The sequence below is a fragment of the Thamnophis sirtalis genome, unplaced genomic scaffold (genome assembly GCF_051295495.1).
Source record: "Thamnophis sirtalis isolate CommonGarterSnake01/CBP01778 unplaced genomic scaffold, rThaSir2_p1.2 scaffold_9, whole genome shotgun sequence".
Lineage (NCBI taxonomy): Eukaryota > Metazoa > Chordata > Lepidosauria > Squamata > Natricidae > Thamnophis > Thamnophis sirtalis.
The window spans coordinates 34,925,791-34,946,296 of NW_028261389.1; the positions used below are offsets into that span (position 1 = coordinate 34,925,791).

Sequence of the window (20,506 nt, forward strand, 5' to 3'; positions counted from 1 at the left end):
AATTTCTGTTGTTAAGTGAGACATTTGTTAAGTGAGTTTTTCCCCATTTTATGACCTTTCTTGCCACAGTTGTTAAGTGAATCACAGCACTTGATAAGTTAGTAACTCGGTTAAGTGAATCTGGTTCCCGATTGACTTTGCCAAAAGGGTGCAAAAGGTAATCACATGACCTTGGGACATACCAGTGGTCATAACTATAAACCAGTTGTCAAGCACCTCAATTTTGAACACCTGTTCACGGGGAATGCTACAAAGCTTGTATTTGTACTTTGAACCTTCACTACGCCAAGTGTTGCAAGTCAACTGTATTGAACGATTCACGTAGTGGTGGTAATTGTACATCTAAGAATCCTTTCCGATATTTTCTGTATTTTTGCTGACTAAGATACTTATATAGAGGAACAACTCCGGTTTTAACTTGGCGGTGCGTAATGCGACTGTGAACAGGGTGAATCGGGATTGTATTGCTGGCGCCGCAACGCTTGTGAATTCATTGAAGTCGCTGCAAGAAAGGCGCGCGAGACCCAACTCCTCGCGCCCCTGCTCCAAGATAGGAGCGGCAGCCTAGAAACGGGCGGCGCGCCCACCGTCTCGCGCCTCCCTTGTCCCCGCCCCGTTAAGCTCAGCCTGTCAGCTGGCTCTACTGCAATCATAGTGGCGGCGGCGGCGGTGGCGGCTGCGGGGCCGGGAAGAGCGTGAGCGAAAGCGGCTGCGCTGCTTCTCTCGGGCATGGAGGAGTCCCGCGCGGGGATGGGCCAAGCAATCACCTCCCTTTGCTTTCCCTGAAGAACCGGGCGACGAACTGAGAACCATGGCGGGCATTATCAAAAAGCAGATCCTCAAGCACCTTTCCAGGTCGGTACCCTCTGGCGCTTTTCCTCAGAAGGGGCGGATTTCGGTATTCCCCCCTCCCCCTCTCAGTGCTTGGCAGGACGACTCGGCAACGGAACAAGCGGAAGGGGAGCATCCATTTTCTTCAGTCGCGAGGTTCAAAGTCCTGGGAAACGTCTGAAGGGGCCCTGCCTGGGTCACTCTTCACTCGTTTCTCGGTGGCTTTGGGAATGCTAGAAAATACAACGCTGGTTTTGAATTCGCGGGGGCGAGAGCAATGGCGCTTGGTACCAGAGAGCTGAGGGGAGAAATAATCCCGGGGGCGGGGAAGATGCCTTTCCATAAAAGTACCCACCCGTGGCTTTTCTTGCCGCAAGTCTAGAAGGCCTTCGCGGCTATTTCTACCGGCGCAGAGAGGAGGTCGAAATAAAGCTTTGGTTGCCCGAGTTATGTATCCGTAACCTGCCATTGCGACGGGGCGCCGCAATTGGAACAGCTTGTCTCTAGGACACTGTGGGTCCAGGGAAGTGCACGGGGGAGAGTGGGTGGATCGTAAATTATACTTGACACGTTGTCTGTAGGAGGAGCGAGGGCGACTTAGCTGATGTCACCATGAATATTGTCTCTTTAAGGAGAGCCTGGAGATGCCAGATTAATGTTGAGATGACCGCTAGCTAGCCGCCTGGAAAACGCGATGCCTGCTATGGGTTATGATTCAGCACTGAGCTCCCTCCCTGCTCCCTTAGTTGTAGCTGAAAGGAGGAGAATTGCTGAGCAGTTTTTATAAACCTTTAATGCTGGCTAGGCGTTTGAAGCGATCATGTTTGTTTATTAGATTTATGTGCCGTCCATCTCAATGTAGGGGTTAGCTGAGCAATGTCTCTTTACAGCAGTATAACAGTAGTGTAAGGTTCAGAGGTAGGCATGGTAGTGAGTGAGGTAATTTGAAGGTGCTTTTCGAAATACTAGGAACAGTGAGATGTACAATTATATAGCTATTTCTGCAAATTTGAAGGTGCTTTTCGAAATATTAGGAACAGTGAGATGTACAATTATATAGCTATTTCTGCAAAACTAAAATTTACCAACAAGAACTAGGTATTTCTACATTTGGTCAATTGATTTGTACTTTTGTCTTGGTTTGGTTTTTACAGAAATTTTTTGACTAAAAAACTAAAGATGGAAGTTTTGAATATGTTGTTGGTGTAGAATAGAATCCTGTATATCTGCTTAAAGATAAACCTCATGCAATTCAGAGGGACTCTTCATTTATAGAAAGAATAGCTGGTAAAATTAGAGAAAACTGAAGAATGTGCATGTGGCATAACATGGGAAGAATGATCTATTTTACTGACAAATAGTGAAATTAAGTATATTAATAGCCAATCAATATTTTGATGGGTTCATATAAACTAAACATCTGGAGAAAATAAAATAGATTTTCATTTCTGACTGAATGACTCTTTTTCCTGAATGCATCAGGTTTTTGATAAAGCAAATATCAGTATTTGAAATATCAATAAAATTATATAAATAATAGAGGTTATGATTATTTCCTAAGCATACATGCCTTTCTTAAACTGAAGCAAGATTCAGTTTCAATTCCAAGATGATCAAATGTCTTTTTCCCATGAATTATGAGTTTGGCTTGATGTATTGTACACCTAAAGACACATAGCAAAAATAAACGCATTGTCCTTATTAAATTGTTTTCAACTCAAACTTTTAAAATGAGGTTCTTTTAAAACTAATCCAAAACAGCAGTATTTTAAGAAGCATTTTTAATAAAAAGAAAACACTGAAAATTTGAAATAATTATATGTAATTGTGAAGAAGCTATATTTTTACTGTGTTTAAGGCAAAGCTGTTTAAAATATTTGGCTTCTGGGTTTGTTGAGCTTCATTGGCTTTGTCATTCTGACTATCTTAGATTAGATCATGAATTTAGTGGAGAGTTTTGCATGATCCAAGGAACTGGATGTGATGATTTTTGTTCATTCTGTTTGTTTTCCTGTGAACAATTATTTAAATAATAAAGTGAACACTATTGTAATGTTTTACTACCATGCAGGTTAAATTAAGTATTAAATGATGCTTAATAAAAAGTAACCTTTGTTCTTATGCTAAGGGTTATGCAGACTCTTACGTCATGATTTCCATAGTGAAATCAGGCAGTGACAGTTCCAAAAATGGTGTGACTACTGACCTTTACCTTTCAAGGCAGTTATAGGAATTGTTATAAATTTATTTGACTCATGATAAAGTCAAAATGTCAGTTCCCCACACCAAACACTGTACCATTTCACAGAGTTAGCCTAACTATTGCCATCTTCAAAAAATCTCTTGATATTTAAGAATGATTCTAACTTGGCATTTTTTGAGTTAAATTCTCAGGCAAGTCTTCCCCATTTTCAAATTCTGATCCTCTTGTGCAGAATTCTATAATTTATGTGGCATTTAATTTTAAAATATGGAATTATTTTCATCTTTTCCATCAACATGTTCTACTTAAAAGTGTAGCAGTACAAATATGTATCTGCTCAAATATAACGAAGATGTTCTATTTAAATTATTTTAATCTATGTCATCTACTTAGAATCACATTTGTGAGATGGGTAGCCTTATAAATTGACATAAAGATTTGCAGTGACAGCCCCAGTTAAAGGAAAAGACAAGTATGCTCTTAAGGGACTGAATATAACTAAACTATTATTGAATTTCCCAAATTACTGTTCTGCAACTGTTCAAAATAGAAAAATGAAGAACTGAGAGGACTGATATAAGGATCTATGGAAGATGTTTATGTTTGATAATGTAAGATGAATATTTTAAACACTTTTTGGAAGTCTCTGTCATTCAGTGATTAAGAATTTTTTTTCTACTTAGATGTTGACAGAAGATCTGATAACATTTAATTCAGAAAGTGCTTTTTGTTCAAATAAGCCGCTTGAATTACTATAGCTTATTTTCTTTTGGCCAATACAGCATACAAACATGCTATTTCTGAGTAAGCAGCTTTATGCAAAATGTAGATAATGAGTGATAAGTAATGAGCAGAAGAGATTGAAGATGGGAATTAGGAAAAAAAGAAATTTAACTCAATATACGGTAGTTTCATGCAACACTGTTCACCATATCTGTTAATACTTTTTATTCTTGTAAACACTAGTTTTTACAATTCCTTCACTCATTCATGCAATTTTTTGTTCATTAAACTTCTTAATTTGCTCATCTTAAAAATCACATCCGTTCCATTCAAACATGAGCCGTGGTGGCACAATGGCTAGAATTCAGTACTGCAGGCTAACTCTGCTGACTGACATCTTCCAGCACTTTGGGAGTTCATTTCTCACTGGCTCCAGGTTGACTCAGCCTTCCATACTTTCAAGGTCAGTAAAATGAGGACCCAGATTGTTGGGGGCAATATACTGACTCTGTAACAATAGCAGTAGCACTTAGATTTATATATCGCTTCAACAGTGCTTTACAGCCCTCTCTAAGCAGTTTTACAAAGTCAGCCTATTGCCCCCAATTAAGCAGTTTACTGCACTCAGTAAACTGCTTAGAGAGGGCTGTAAAGTACTATGAAGTGGTATATAGGTCTATTGCTATATCTGTATTCAGCTTTCTGTTCATCCTTTTTCAGATATTTGTTTTATGATTTGATCTTCATTCATTATTTGTAATAAAATAATAAAAAATAAAGGATTTTCCATGTGCAACAAAAAATGAATTAGGTGAAATGGTTTTGAAATGTATATCTGTTTAAAATACTAATGTAAATGTTCAATAATCATCATAATTATTTTCAATACTGTTTCAGAATGCTTATTTATAATATTCATTTGTTTGCTTGTTTACATGAATTTTCAATTCAGTACATTATTTAGGAAAGTAACTTTGGTGTCTATGTTTATTTTTAGGTTCACCAAAAATCTATCACCTGATAAAATCAACTTGAGCACATTGAAAGGTGAAGGTCAGCTAACCAATATAGAGCTTGATGAAGAAGTACTTCAGAATATGCTAGATCTTCCCACTTGGCTTGCCATCAACAAAGTATTTTGTAATAAAGCTTCTATTAGGGTGAGTAAATTACTATTCCAGTTAAGAAATTTGGACAATTTTCATTCATGTTGCTCTTAAAATACTTAGAATCCAGTATTTGAAATGATTTAAAATCTTTTTTAAGCTCAATAGGCTGTAATAAAGGAAACTCTTTTTGAAGCCTTCAATTTTGAGATATAGTCCGGGATTCTTTCAAAAGAATCAAACTACATTCTTTCTACTGTTGAAAGGAAAGGGTTCCCGGTCCGTTCCCAGCCAGGAGTCACCACCGATGCTGAAAGAAAGTTTTGTGAAGACAGCTGCCTGGAAGTTATGAGTTTTATTGAGGAAAGAAAAAAAACGGGAAGGATGAGACACAGCTCCGATGCCTTACACATTTTGGTTCTCCCTCTTATACAGTTTTTTCCCTTTCAGGCTTTTGTGTGAAATTCGGATTTACAAAGGTTCTTTTATTTTCCAGAGCAAGGAATAGGAGGATCTAGTGGATGGTATTGACACGCCCATTTGGCCACGAGACTGGGATGAAGCTGAAGACACGCCTCTGTGCTCCACCCTTCCTTCTCCACTTCATCTCAGTCCGGCTAAAGAATGAATTATATTTTTAACTTCTCCTGCGATTTCTATCTCTACTGGAACCTCCTTGCCTCTGCAGCCACCGTAGCTAGCTCTCTGCTCTAGACTGTAAGTAGCTCTACATGGTTTTCCTTTCTAACCACCAGGGAGTGTTACTTTGTATCCTTGGGATCGGAGAGACCGCTGAGGTCGCGGCAGCCATTTCTGGCTTTGCCAAGCACTTGGCGCCAATCCCTGGGGTTTTTTATGCGATCGGGAGGCTAGAAGCTAGGGATTCCCAGCCCAGAGCGCCCCCCCCCCAATCACACCAATCTACTGGAAACGGCTTCGGCGGCTGGATTCAAGCCGTGGAGAGCATGGAGCACTGGGAAGAGGTGAAGAAGTTTTTGCCTTGCAAGGTAGGCTTAGTGCCTCCCCCCCCCCCCGTTCCAGATCCCCATTGGGGGGGGTGAGTTCCAGCCTGGACTCCCTCCAGATTCCCCACACAGATTTTTTTGGGGAAAGGTCTTCTTCTCCTTCCCTTTCCCTGGAGGACCAGGATTTGGACTTGGAAGATTCCTGTGCCCACAGGTATCCTAGGGAGGATCAGGCTCTGCCCAAGTCCAGTCTAGCTCCCCAAACGGGGGTAGCTCAGAACCAGAGAATTCCGGCTGGGATTCTCTGGATGTAGATGAAAGTTTTGCAGCCAAGGGGGCTGCAAAATTTCATTGAAAGAGCAATTACCTCTGGAGTTGCGCATGGATTGCAGGAGCAGACTGCTCGGTCCTTAGCACGAGATCAAGGTGGAAATCCTAGGGCCAGCTCATCCCAGGCTTAGCCTCCATCCAATCCCATGAGCCGCCCTACCTCTCCTTCCCTCATTAGTGAAGGTTCAGTAACAGCCACAATCCTCCCAGGCGAGGGCCCGGTTCCTCTCACCCAACTTCTTGTTGTGAAGAGGTTCCTTCGCGGGGGGAGTCTCCAATCTGCACCCCCCAGTGGTGCATAGATTCCCCACGTGGAATCTTCCCACCGTGCTACAGGCTCTCATGGAGGAGCCCTTTGAGCCGTTGAGAGTTTAGCCTGAAACACTTAACCCTTAAGATGGTATTCCTAGTCGCCATCAAGTCGGCTAGAAGGGTGTCAGAGCTAGGAGCACTCTCCTATAGGGAGGACTTGTGCATGTTCCACAACAACAGGGTCGTGTTGAGATTGGACCCAGCCTTTCTTCCTAAGGTGAATTCCATATTCCACCGTTCCCAGGAACTTGTTCTCTCTGATTTCTGCCCTAATCCGGCTAGGGAACGGGAACAGCAGTGGCACTGGTTAGACGTCAGCCGGCCCTATGTATTTACCTGAAGCGGATGGCCCCCTTTCGGAGGTCAGAGGCATTCTTCCTATCTTTCCAACCGTCGTCTCTGGGTAGGGGGGTAACCCCTTCCACCATTAGCCTGTGGATGGGCTTAGCCATATCCCTAGCATACGAATCCCAGAGGTTGCCGGTGCAACACTAGACGAGGAGCGCTGCCACCTCGGTGGCTTGAGCTTCCCAGGCCCCCATAGAGAACATTTGCAGAGTGGCTACATGGGCATCCCCATCGCCGTTTATCCGACATTACAGGTTGGATGCGTTCACATTGGCTGATGCAGAGTTTGGGCGCAGGGTGCTACAACTGGTTATTGCAGAGCATGAGTTCCCCGCCCATGGCACTTAGCTTTGGTAGGTCCCATCCATTGGAGCCGGAAAATGGCAGTTGGTCTTACCTGAACTGCTATTTTCGGGGCTTGGACAGGAGGCTCCAGTTCCCTCCCTAGGTAGTATGATAGCTGGGGTGGTGGGAGTTCTCCTTTGTGCCTTGTTTTCAGGTCTGAGGGGAGCTCACTTCGATGAAGTGGAGAAGGAAGGGTGGAGCACAGAGGCGTGTCTTCAGCTTCATCCCAGTCTCGTGGCCAAATGGACGTGTCAGTACCATCCACTGGAGCCTCCTGTCCTAGTCCCGAAAATAGCAGTTCAGGTAAGACCAACTGCCATTCTGGATGATTGCTCTGATCTTGATTCTCTTATCTTCGGCTAATCCTATCATAAAGGGAGGAGAAAAGGGTTTCCTGTGCGGGTGCTCATAAGTAGGTGTCAGCTCTATGCAAATAGTTATGATGTTTGTGTTATCTTAGATTAGATTCTGTGTTTTTGTTATTCTGACCGATCATTGTTAGATTTGGGGTTTTTCCTGAGCTTTGTTATTTTTTTAATCCTTTTATACTATGTTTCCTTTGTGACCGAGTGTAAATCTTTTCCTGGCTACGTGTGTGGCTTTCTCTGGCTATGGCTCTTACCTGTGTGTGCTTATCAATTTTTGTACATGCTTTTGGGTTATATTTTCTGGTATCTTACTACACTACTTTTACCACATTTTTCTTCTTCTTTCTCTGGTAGCTTTTTATCTGCCATTTCCTTTCTCAGTCACTCAATATATCCATTGTAGACACCAAACATTTATAGAAGGAGGGCATTTAGGAACTGGAAAATGAACTATGTAATAACAGAGATATTATTGCATAGAATAAAATGAAAGCCATTTTGGTCTAGTGCAGGGTTCCCCAACCTCCGGGCCATGGCCCACTACTGGACTGCAGCCCATTCAGAACTGGTGTCCCAGTTTATTTGAAGAAAGAGTTATCTCTCTGATGGATTTTTGAATCCATTTCCCCTCACAGATCCATGAATAATATGAATATCAGCAGGTATGAAATCCCAGAAATTAGCTGAAGAGGATTTTTCCCTATTTTGTCCAAATAGAATATGTTGTTCCCAGAGATCAGATAGATTCCTTCCTTCCATGTTCCTTTTACCTCATTTTCTTTCTTTTCTGGAGGGAAAGTTCATTACTGCTTAAAATATTTTCGCTTGTATTTGTTTCCCATTATAGATACCATGGACAAAATTGAAAACACATCCAATCTGTTTGGTGAGTTTTGAATACAGCCACTGACTTTTAAAGTTCTATCTATCTATCTATCTATCTATCTATCTATCTATCTATCTATCTATCTATCTATCTAATCATTTTCTGGAAGTCACAAAAATAATTAAATGAACATTTGTGTTACAATAGCACTCTTGACCATACATTCAGCAACTGTTCAAAGTTAACAGTGGTGCTGAACAAAGGGTGGTTATGACTGGTCCTCACAGATCTGACTATCTCAGCACCCTCACCATTTGTGACCTTCCCAACCAGTCTCTCCAGAAAGGTAATGTGGAAGCCAATAGGGAAGATTGTAAAGTCGATGAGGTTAATGTCCCCCACCCACGCACTCTCACCCAGTCTCTCCTTTCATGCTACACTGGCCACTTGTGCCTTGCCATGCCTCTCTTGCATCCTCATACATGCACCCCTTTCTACCCATGCGCACCTCCTCAGATCTTGCTATATCTTGCTTGCATACACACATAGACAACTTTACCTTGCTTCTCTCGCAATTTCACACACCGTCATGCACCCGTGTGCCCTCTTCCCAACCCTTCTTGTATCTATTAGAGCCAAGGTGGCGCAGTGGTTAAATGCAGCACTGCAGGCTACTGCTAGATTAGCAGGTCAGCGGTTCAAATCTCACCGGCTCAGGGTTGACTCAGCCTTCCATCCTTCCGAGGTGGGTAAAATGAGGACCCAGATTGTTGGGGGCAATATGCTGACTCTCTGTAAACCGCTTAGAGAGGCCTGAAAGGCCTATGAAGCGGTATATAAGTCTACTGCTATTGCTATTGCTATTGCTATTGCTCCCCCACATCCTCTGCATGCTTGCACATTCCCGTGCACCCTCCGTAAGCCTTTCCACATCTCCCTCACACCTTTGCAGACCCTCTACAAGTTTTGTTACATTGTCCCTGTAGCAAGGGACAGTTACTCAATTACTGTTGTAAATCGGGGATTGCCTGTATAATTACACTAAGAAGGGAATTGTGGTCAAAATAGCTGAATAGCAGCAGTACAGATAGTCTTTAACATACAACCATGATTGGGACTGGAATTTCTCTCAATAAGTGATATGGTTGTAAAGTGCAGCTACATTGCTTAGTGATGGTAATGCAATTGCAGTTGCCACCATTTAGTGAATCCCACAGTATTAGATGGGGCAACTTCCTGTTGACATTCCACAACCAATTCAGTGGGGAAGCTGGCAAGAAATTGCAAATCCCAGTGTCTTACAAGCAGGCTGGCAAGGTAAGTGGCTGCTGCTGAGTGGGAGAAAGTGCAACAGGTTAGATGAGGGTGTAAGACTGGCACAGCAAGGTTCAGGAAAGACGCATAGGGATGTAAGAGTGTGTGACTGTGTGAGGGAGAGTAATGAAGTGTACACAAAGAATATGTGAGTGTCTAGTTTGGCATAAATGCAAAGAGGTCTGGGGAGGGTGTGCAGGCTGAGGAAACTTACACAGCAATTTGTAGCCTTCCCTGCTGGTTTCCCTACTGACTTTGCATGTGGGAGGCCAGATCAATTTTACATGAAGCTTCTCCTTTAGTATTTAAAATCACTTATTAATGCATGCAGTAGCTAAATTTTCTGTTGCTGAGACGAAAGTAAAACATAATTGGTTAAAGGCATTAATAAATGGTTTTAAATACTACTTTTGGTTTGATACATATTAACTTACAAATTGTTAGAGTGTGTATGTATATATGGGGGGAAGTGTGTATGTGTTGATATATATATATATATACACACATATATGTACACACACACACACATATATATACACACATACACACACACACACACACTTATTAATGTTTTAGATTTATCATCTGGATAACAAATGTATTAATGTAGTAATAGAAGAGTGAATGTTATTCTATGTGATTTATTTTGCTAGATGTTATTTGTTTCACTCTGTTTTCATTCTATTATATTTTGCTGATCGTTAACTGAATAAATATTATTTATTTAATTTGACTTTGCTTGTGGCAAATGGGTAGGGAAGGCCATAAATGGCAATTATGTGATCACGGGGCACTGCATCCAATCATAAGTGTGAACTGGTGGCTAAATGCCAAGATCATCATCATGGAGATACTAGAATGGCTGTAACTCCCAGGACTGGTCATAACCATCATTTGCTCAGAAATTATAAAAGTATATCTTTGTATTTGCAATTTTCTCCTTTTAGCTTGCTTCTCATTCACCTGTGTGGAAGGAAGTTGAGCCTAAATGTTTGGGGAGGGTTTCTTTTTAAACTGTAGTCTGATAAATTCCTAGATATTGCCTATTGCAATATTCTTTCTTAAAAATTAGAGTAGCTTAATGTAGTCTTACCACAGTATAGCTGCCAGATTGATGAATAGTTTGACTATACTTAGTTGCCTTAAAGTATATGTTATGACAGACTCTCAATGGCTATATGCTGAATTAGGCTTTAATTAAGATGAACAATACAATACTATTTTGGTTCATGGAATTACCATTTTATGTATCTTATATATTTTATGTATTTTTAGAAGACAAACTTTGTACCTGGTATTGCTATCAGAAATAAATTATTATAAGTGATAATATAACAGGACCCAGATAACCATTGTGTGTTTTAATGTTTCCATTCTGTATGGCATTGGCTGCATAGATGACATGCATGGAATGCAGTTTGAAACATATTTCAACTGTGGCTATTGAGCATTTCTTTAACAGAATTAATTTAACTGAAGTTAGTTTACATACAATTATTAAAAACCTAGCATGTTACTATTATAGATGGGCATACTATTGTATAAAATTTGCATGATCATGATAACCAAGTTGAAAAATTGCTATAATTAGGTTTTTTTCTTAAAATCTATTAGGTACAGTATTACATTTTTCTTGACAACCTGCTATAGTTTTATGATATAAACTTTACCCAGCCATTATACATAAATAGATTAGGTAAATTGATTAAAAAATCAAAACAATTAAATTGTTATCCCCCCCCCCCGTATTTCTCAGTCATTGGATAAAGTAATAATGGAAATGAGTACATGTGATGAACCCCGTGCCCCTAATGGACCATCACCTATAGCAACTGCATCAGGACAAAGGTAAATTATTATTAACCATTTAAGTGATTAAGGTCTAATGTATACAATATGTATGAGAAACAAACTGGTTATAATTTAAATATTATAATAGCATTTGGTCATTAAAATAGAAAAAGTTGATTATGCCTTTGAAAAAGACTGCATCAAAATTAACTAAGAAAAGATAAAAAAACAGATCATACATGCAATTGTAAGTGTTCTTGATGTGATTGCTACACATGAAGAAATCTCCAGTGTGAAGATATTGTTGTCTTCTGAGAATAGTAAATGTTTGTACTAGCTATCAGGACCATAAGGTATTTGAAAACCAATCTGTATAGAATGACTGAAAGGACTGGGTATGTTTAGTTTGTGAAAGAGAAGACTGGGGGCCCAGGGGATATGATAGTTGTCTACAAATAACTAAAAGACTGTTCCATGCAAGAGAAGACAGATTTATTCTCTGAAATAGAGTCATACCTTAGTATCTCACTGCTTTAAAACTCATAGAATTTGGTAATCAACTCATTTTGATGCAAAAAGTTTATCCCAGCACTTGTCATTTGTTTGCTACTTGGCACACAAGCTAGAACTTGTCGCTGTTGGCTGTCTTGTTAATTTCTACCCTTTCCAGGTGAAACAAAGGATCACATATTAATTCACATGGTTTGTTTGGTACTTGTAGTTTTTATTACTTATCACACTTCTTGAAACCAATTAATGATAAGTACCGAGGTACCACTTTAGAGAGGAATAAAACCAAACTAAGACTGGAATTGAAAGACTCGGGCCGAATATTATGAGGAATTTCCTTACAGTAAGATCTTAACCGACGGAATAATTTGTTCAAAGCAGAAATAGACTAGTAGTGTTCTACAGATCTAAGGGGAAAGGTGCAGCAGAGAGCTTAATAATATGCATGTAACACCTGTCTGCATTCCTTGAACCAAGCATATATTTTTCTTAGTTCACTCAGCAGCTATTAATATAGCCATGTGTAATTGGGGAAAAACACTGTTGCTTTAAGGATGGCAGACATATGGTATGTGAATAGGCCTATATATTCCCAAGCATCCTTTTGTTTTTAAACTAAAGGGATGCCTGATCCTAGTAACTGTCTTATTGTTGGACGTTTTCAAATGGGAACTTGTAGCAACCTATCAGAGATCATTTAGATCATTCTAAGCAATAGCCGTGGACAACCATTTAAATATGAGCCAGCAGTGTGCAGCAGCTGCCAAAAAAGCCAACACAGTTCTAGGCTACATAAATAGAGGGATAGAATCAAGATCACGTGAAGTGTTAATACTAATTTATAATGCCTTGGTAAGGCCACACTTGGAATACTGCATTCAGTTTTGGTCACCACAATGTAGAAAAGATGTGGAGACTCTAGAAAGAGTGCAGAGAAGAGCAACAAAGATGATTAGGGGACTGGAGACTAAAACATATGAAGAACGGTTGCAGGAACTGGGTATGTCTAGTTTTATAGAAAGAAGGCCTAGGGGAGACATGATAGCAGTGTTCCAATATCTCAGGGGTTGCCACAAAGAAGAGGGAGTCAAACTATTTCCCCAGGCACCTGAGGGTAGAACAAGAAGCAATGGGTGGAAACTAATCAAGGAGAGAAGCAACAGGACTGACGAGAAATTTCCTTGACAGTTAGAACAATCAATCAGTGGAACAGCTTGCCTCCAGAAGTTGTGAATGCCCCAACGCTGAAAGTTTTAAGAAGATGTTGGATAGCCATTTGTCTGAAATGGAATAGGGTTTCCTACCTAGGCAGGGGGTTGGACTAGAAGACCTCGAAGGTCCCTTCCAACTCTGCTATTGTATTATATTGTATTGTATTATTCTACTTCCATGAAACACAAGAAAATGCAATTCATTATTTTAGTTACTGGACTCCTTTGAATTGGATTCTTTAGCAATCTTGAATCTGTTCTGGATTTTGTGAGGATCTGAACTCTTATCTACACCAGTACATATATTGTCTTCATTTTGACCAATTGCTAAATGTTTCATTCATATACACTAAAGTCTAATTTAAATCCCTGCATTTTATTTTGGCAGCGAATATGGTTTTGCTGAGAAAGTTGTAGAAGGCATATCTGTTTCTGTAAACTCCATTATAATCAGAATTGGAGCAAAAGCTTTTAATGCTTCATTTGAACTTTCTCAGTTGAGAATATATAGTGTGAATGCAAAGTGGGAACACGATGATCTAAGATTTACTCGATTACAACTATCACGTGGAGAGGTAAATTTTATTTTTCTTCTTCCCCTCTTGTACAATGAGACTTTATTTTTCACATATCTATTTCACAGATAGAAAAATAATTGTAGCATAATCCACTTTCTTTATTTAGTATTATATAAATACTAGCATTTAAATAATGTCTTTATAATTTTGTTTAGCAGCTGTACATTATCATAATTGACTTCTGGGATTTTTTTAGGATTTGCCAGTTAGCCTATAACCCTAGTATTCCTGATGACCTCTCTTACAGCCCTTCTTAGTTTGTGAGTCTAACCAAGACTGGTTATTTTGATATTAAAATTATTTTGTAGTGGCTAACCATTTTAACTCAGTTGCTACCATTTATATATGAGCACAGCTTTGAATCATACACTTGCTACTAATTCAGTTATCTCATGCCATTTGCAATTTGTGAAAAAAGTTCTGATGCAGTTACAGTATAATTATGCTATTCAAATTCCTGATTCAAGAGAGGACTATCATTTATTGGTTTATGAAATTCGTTGCTTGGGAAATTATGCTTGTGAAAGCCTTTAATGGGCCTCGACAAGTATGTAGGAAACAAAATACGTTGTAAATAAATCTCAGTGTCATAGAAATCAGGATTGTAGAGCATTTAAATTCTACATATAGTATTCTCCATGGATGGCATTTAGGGAAATCTGTTGGTATTCTGGAGAAAATAGTAAACGTGAAGAATGAATCTTGCACCAAATTCAGGAACCCAAACTTTTGGAGTCAGTGGGCTCATTTAGATTTGGAGCAGATTAGGGATACTCCTAGAAAGTCATTGTGGTGGTAAAACCATTCATCAAAGAAACTAAATGCAGTCCTCGATAAGAAACTTTGATCACAAGGCCAAAATGCAAAAAAATAAAATAAAAAATGTTTCAAGTTCTAAATAGTTTTAAAGGAGAAAATGGGAACAACCTATTCCTGGAATGTTTCAAACTATTTCCTATCTTCATCCTTAACATTTCCATTTTTTTAAAAATGGGATGAAAAAAATTGAGCCATTCGACTTCCAGTGATACTGCTGTGTCATTTTAGCTCTGATTAGGTGTGGTGTCCATTTGAAGTTTTGTGCTGCCATTTTTGTTCAGGTGCATGCCCAGTATTTTGTTTAGGATGAGTTACAAATACTGTTAAATATACAAATTCTAGGTTTTCAGAAGGTGAGGAGGCTGATATGCAGCTCCTAAACCCTCAACGTTGGTTATCCTGATTTATCAGAATTCACTATTTTATTTTCTAAGATTCTCTGGCAAATATGTGAGTTCCAGAAGCATTGTTGGAAATCCAGGTTACGCTGGAAATTACTGGATTGCTTTGCAACTTTGATTTCTGCTTTTGATAAAATAATCTTTAAAAGGATGGGCCAATTTTCTTGATAAGGGTCAAAGGCTATGTCAGCAGCACATTATTACTTTTGTTGCCACTGTGGGAACATACTATACATTTAAATCCTGACATAAATTATTTTATTGAAGAAAAGTAAGCGTAAACATCTGGAATTGCAATTTTCAGATATATGACCTTGTAATCATAGATTTTTAAAAATTGGTAGGCACCTTAGAGGTCATCTGATCCAAGCTACTGCTCATTGCAGAATACACTATAGCATCTTTTGAAAATAATCATTCAATCTCTGTTTGAAAACTTTAGTGAAAGAAAATTCACTACTTTATTTGTCAGTCTGCATGATCAAACATCAAACTCCTGTATGATAATGTCTGGTCTGAACTTATTTTCTTGCAGTTTTTACAAACTCATTCTGCTTTCTGGGACAATAGCAAATAAACCTGCTCCCTGTTTCTCCCTCAGTTACATTTTCTACACGTTAAATAGACCCAAATCAGTCTCACAGGGCTTGGTTTCAAACCCCTTATCATCTTCCTATACCTCTTCCGACTGTGCTTGAGTATGGCATTGTACTTTCTGAATTGTGATGCCCAGAACTGAACACAGTACATCCAATAACCTTTGACTAGAACAGTGTAGAATGAATTATTACTTCCCATGATCTGTGGAGTTATTGGTGTTCTCTGAGCTCTCCCGTGACCTAGACTGTTTGTTTTGCATAGTTCATTCAATACTTCCTTTCAAGCTCAAATGAAGCCAATAATGAACACTCTTTGGGTGCAGTTGTTCAGCTGATTGTGAGTTCATGTATCAGTGGTACCTTTTAGCCCAAATTTTATCATTTATTAAGAAGAAAATATTGAAGGATTACACTTAAGGCTTTGCTAAGGTCTGGGTATACTAAATCTCTGTTATTCCTGTGATCTTCTAAGCTAATAATTCTGTCAAAGGAGATATGGTTAATCTGGCATGATTTGTTTGTGACAAACACACGTTGGTTCCTGCTAAATGCAGCTTACCTACCTACAAATAGTCTGCTCAACAAGTTATTCAAGGATGTTTCTTACTATAGATATCAAACTGACAGATCTGTAGTTTCCTACATTCTCTTCCTTCACATTTAGTGATGACATCTGTTTTTTTTCCCAATTTTCTGGAACCTCATCAGCTCTAAAGGAATTCTCAAAGATTAATGAGAGTAGTTCTATGATTTCTTCTGCTAGTGTGAAGGAATATAAGAGCTGACCTTGAGAATAGGGAAGAAATGAGCCAGCTGTTGGGAGGGGGGACTTTCAAAATAATTACACATTCCAGAAAAAGAGGAAAGCTGAGAAAGAAACTGAAAATGTATTTATCCATCCATCCATCCATCCATCCAATTTCTATAGCCCACCCAACTCAACCAATCAGTCGTAGCAGTTGTTTTTATTTTATTTTTGGTAAAGATGGCAAAGCAAGAAATGTGGACAGCTTTAATGATTTCATTAGTCTATACTATAATAAAGAGCGTTCCTTGTGTGATGGTTTCATGATCTTTTATGATCCCTTCAGCACCATACAGTGTAATCTACCTCACACTGAAGACTTGAATTCATTTAAATTAGTTGTCATTTACCATATTTTGATATGAGTTTGCATGTTTGCAGATCATATTATTCATCTTAATTAAATTAAAAGTGATTATGAAGAGCTTTAGAACAATTTCTTTAACCTTTAGTAAGCATAAAATGATTCATTTTGGTGCAAATTTCACATATAGATTGATAGAATCAGAATTGTCTGAAACTAACCAAGAATAAAATTTGGGTCATAGAGGATAATTTAGTGAAAATGGTGACTCGGCGACTGTGAAAAAGTCAAAAGAGGTATTAGGAATTTTTGTGAAAAAGACTGAAAGTAAAACTGCCAATGTACATTAGTACAACAGATCAAGATTAGCTAATGAAATTGTTTGGAAGAAGATTTATAAAGATTAAAGAAAATATTTATTCACTTGGTATATAATTAACCTGTGAAATTCATTACCACAATTTGTGATAATCGCTAAGATGGTTTTAAATACTGGTTGGACAAGTCTCATTGTTGAACAAAATTTGATGTTAAGTGTTGGAATTATTTCAGTTACAAGAATATTACAAAAGAGTAACATTCATGCTCACTGACTTCAAAGATTACAAACATGGTTCACTTAGGTAAGATCTAAATAGAAAAAAAGGGTGTAGATTCCTTTTGCTTTGTCATATGTACATATATGTGAATTATTAATTGATGTTCAAAGATCTATCACACACAGTTTCAAATAAAAAAATATTACTGTAGTATGTGTCTATTGTACCGTGCCATAATCATGCATAGTCTCTTGGCAACCCACAACATAAAAGAAAAATAATAATAACCGTTAAATTATTATAAAATAAATCCAAAAGTCAAAATACACAAACCTACACATTACATTCTTAAACTTGCTTTTTGTTGACTTGATTTGGGATGTGATTTTTTTTTTTAGTTACAAATAACAAATTTGAGATTTTAATCTTAATGAATTAAAATTAACAAATTTAAACTAAATTTGAGTTGCCAGTCTTTTGGAATCAAAAAGAGAAGCAGCTATGCCTGCTTTATACATAGACAAACACACACACATACATAAACCTAGACAAACGCTACTTAATGTTTAATTAAAGTATGTATGTTTTATTATAGGTATTGACATTTAAAGAAATCAACTGGCAGATGATCAGAATAGAAGCCGATGCAATCCAAAGCTCTCAGCATGAAATCATGAGTGCTCCAGTTCGTCTGATTACCAACCAGTCTAAAATTAGAATCATACTTAAAAGAAGGGTAATTCTCAAACTGAGTTGAAATCAGTTTGATTAGTTTATTCAAATAAAAATAATGTTAATAATTAACACAAATATGTTAATTTGATTTATGAGCATTTTGATAGCAGTGGATAAAATGTTATGTAGTAATATAATATATTAGTTAGAAGGGACCTAACAAGTCTTATTTCTGGTCAATGTGGAAATCCACTGAACATTCTGTGGCAGATTTCCAGTTTCATATTATTATAGTAACTCTTCTCTGAAAATTTCACTAGTTTTTCTCTTTTAAGGTACCTATATAAAACTGAATAAAATACTCCCAATGACAGTCAGCCTAGTGCAGAGTACAGTGCAACTGTTATTTCCTGGATCTGTATGCTATTTTTCTGTTTATATGACACACACAATTATATTGGCCTTTTTAACTACTTAACTGTACTGCTTCCTCATGCTTAACTCTTTGACCCTTTCCAAATATGTTGTATAAAAAGCTGCAAATTCTCTGAATCCACTTCTCCACATTTATTCCCCTTGTTCACAAGGATATTTTGAAAAACTTGGTGAAACCCTTTGCTTGTTGCTATAAAGGACATTTTTAACTTTCAGTTTAGTCTAGAAGTAGATTTTAAAATCTCCTTTTCTCATAATGAGTATTGGAGAGAAAAGCAGTGAGAATCTTGCTTCTTTTTTCATTTCCAAGGTTCTGTTTGGTAGTCCCCATCCCTCTATTCAGATACTATGTTGGATCTCTGATCTGCCCTCAATCAAGTCTCTTTGAAGCACCATACCCATTGATATTTATTTACTTAGCTAATTTTATATGGACATCCACCTCATAGAATGGCATGGTCCATGATGCAAAAGGTAAATGATATGTTCCGATTCTAAAACCAGGTCTATAACAGTGTTTGCTTAACCTGACCTGAACACCTTGGAAAATAGTCAAGTCTTCAGAGCCTTACAAAAAACTAATAGAGTCGAACCCACCTGGAATGCTATCCCATAAGGCAGATCTGCCACAGGGAAAGCACATCTTTTCCTTTTGATGAAATAGAAGAAACTCGCTCAGTTGACATGTTTAAAAGTTGGCCTTATTTTTTAAAAAAATGTCTTCAGTACAAGAAGCTAGTTCCTTCTATAAAGAAATTGGGGACAAACCCAGTTCACCATTCATCATCCCTGCTTTGACCATTTGACATCTGTTGGGCAAGGCTATTAATGCCATTTAAATTAGATTATGGCATAGCCTAAATTTTATATTTTACCTATTGTATATTTATTCAGTACATTCCTATACGCATGTTTCATTTTGTTAATTGATTATAAAGGAGAGATAAGTAAGGAATACTATTTTATTTCTGAATGAAACATTTTTTTTTGTAAAAACTGTACCAAAATGGACAAACTAATTCTTAAAGAAAACACCTGTGAACCTCCTACTTGTTGGGATAGAATAAATAATAATTTAGACTTGAAACAGACAAGTATCTTCCATATAACATCCAAGACTTAACAATTATCAATAAGAAAGGCAAAAACAGGCTGGATAGTGAATGTAGCAAGACCTGGCACACACATAGAAGAGAAACAACTGGAGAAGATCACAAAATACAAAGGCCTGCAGATCGAAATAAAACAACTATGGTAAAAAAAAAAGCAAAGGCACTACCAATAATCATATGGGTGTAATTCCCAGACAACTGGAGCACCATTTGAACACCATCGGCATTGACAAATTTACCATCAGTCAATAGCAGAAGGCAGCTTTACTCAGAACAGTTTACATCCTGCAGATGATACCACTAACATCATCAAACATCCACATGTGCCTATCCCAGGCCCTTGGGAAGGACTCAATAGGCGGACAAAATGCCAAACGAGTCTGTACATCTGGCTGACTGTGACAACTACCCCTACCAATAATAAGCTTGCGGATTACTGGAGAGACCAAATTAGCCTACAAGAAAGACCAAATGAAGACCAGAAGGTTAGAAGGGTTAGAAATGAATACATCAAGAGAGTGAGGATGATACTCAAAACTTAGTAGAGGAAATACCAACAAGGCAATCAACACCTGGGCAATTCCAGTCATTAGGTACATTAGGCTGAAATAGTGGCGTGGACTGAAGCAGAACTAAAGGCCCGGGATAGGAAAACCAGAAAAATAGTGTCAATGAATCATGCCCTACATCCACACATCGATGTTGAAAGACTCTACTTACCAAGGAAAGTGGGTGAGTGTTGAGTGTTACAAGTAAATAAGATGTAAGATGGTTGAAGAAGGAAAAATGGCATTGGAAGAATATCTAAAGGATAGTGAAGGAGATGTATTGAAGCTAGTATTCAAGGAAAGCCTAGTGAGGAAGATGCCCTACAAGAAGGCCCAAATGAAGAACAGAATGGAGCCATGGGAAGACAAAGCATTACATTGCCAGTACTTTAAAAATATAACAGGGGAAGCAGATAATAACCTGGCAATGGCTAAGAGCAAGAAAGTTGAAAAAAGAGGGAAGGCTAAGTCTGGCTGTACGAGACCAAACCTTAAGAACAAATATATG

At 38.3% G+C, this 20,506-nt stretch overlaps 1 protein-coding gene across 2 annotated transcripts in view; it reads left to right on the forward strand.

Moving 5' to 3' along the window:
- Positions 1-653: 653 nt before the first annotated feature.
- BLTP3B (bridge-like lipid transfer protein family member 3B) overlaps positions 654-20,506 on the forward strand; it is a 72,391-nt gene continuing 52,538 nt past the window's right edge. The window contains exons 1-6 of one of the 2 annotated variants that reach the window (XM_087723305.1): positions 654-855; positions 4,755-4,917; positions 8,379-8,417; positions 11,428-11,519; positions 13,572-13,758; positions 17,824-17,964. In XM_087723305.1, the coding sequence (XP_087579431.1) occupies positions 812-855; positions 4,755-4,917; positions 8,379-8,417; positions 11,428-11,519; positions 13,572-13,758; positions 17,824-17,964 (666 nt within the window). In that variant the 5' untranslated portion in view covers positions 654-811. Of the gene's footprint in view, positions 856-1,573; positions 1,930-4,754; positions 4,918-8,378; positions 8,418-11,427; positions 11,520-13,571; positions 13,759-17,823; positions 17,965-20,506 lie in introns of those variants that run through there. The other variant, XM_087723306.1, reaches the window with a different exon arrangement.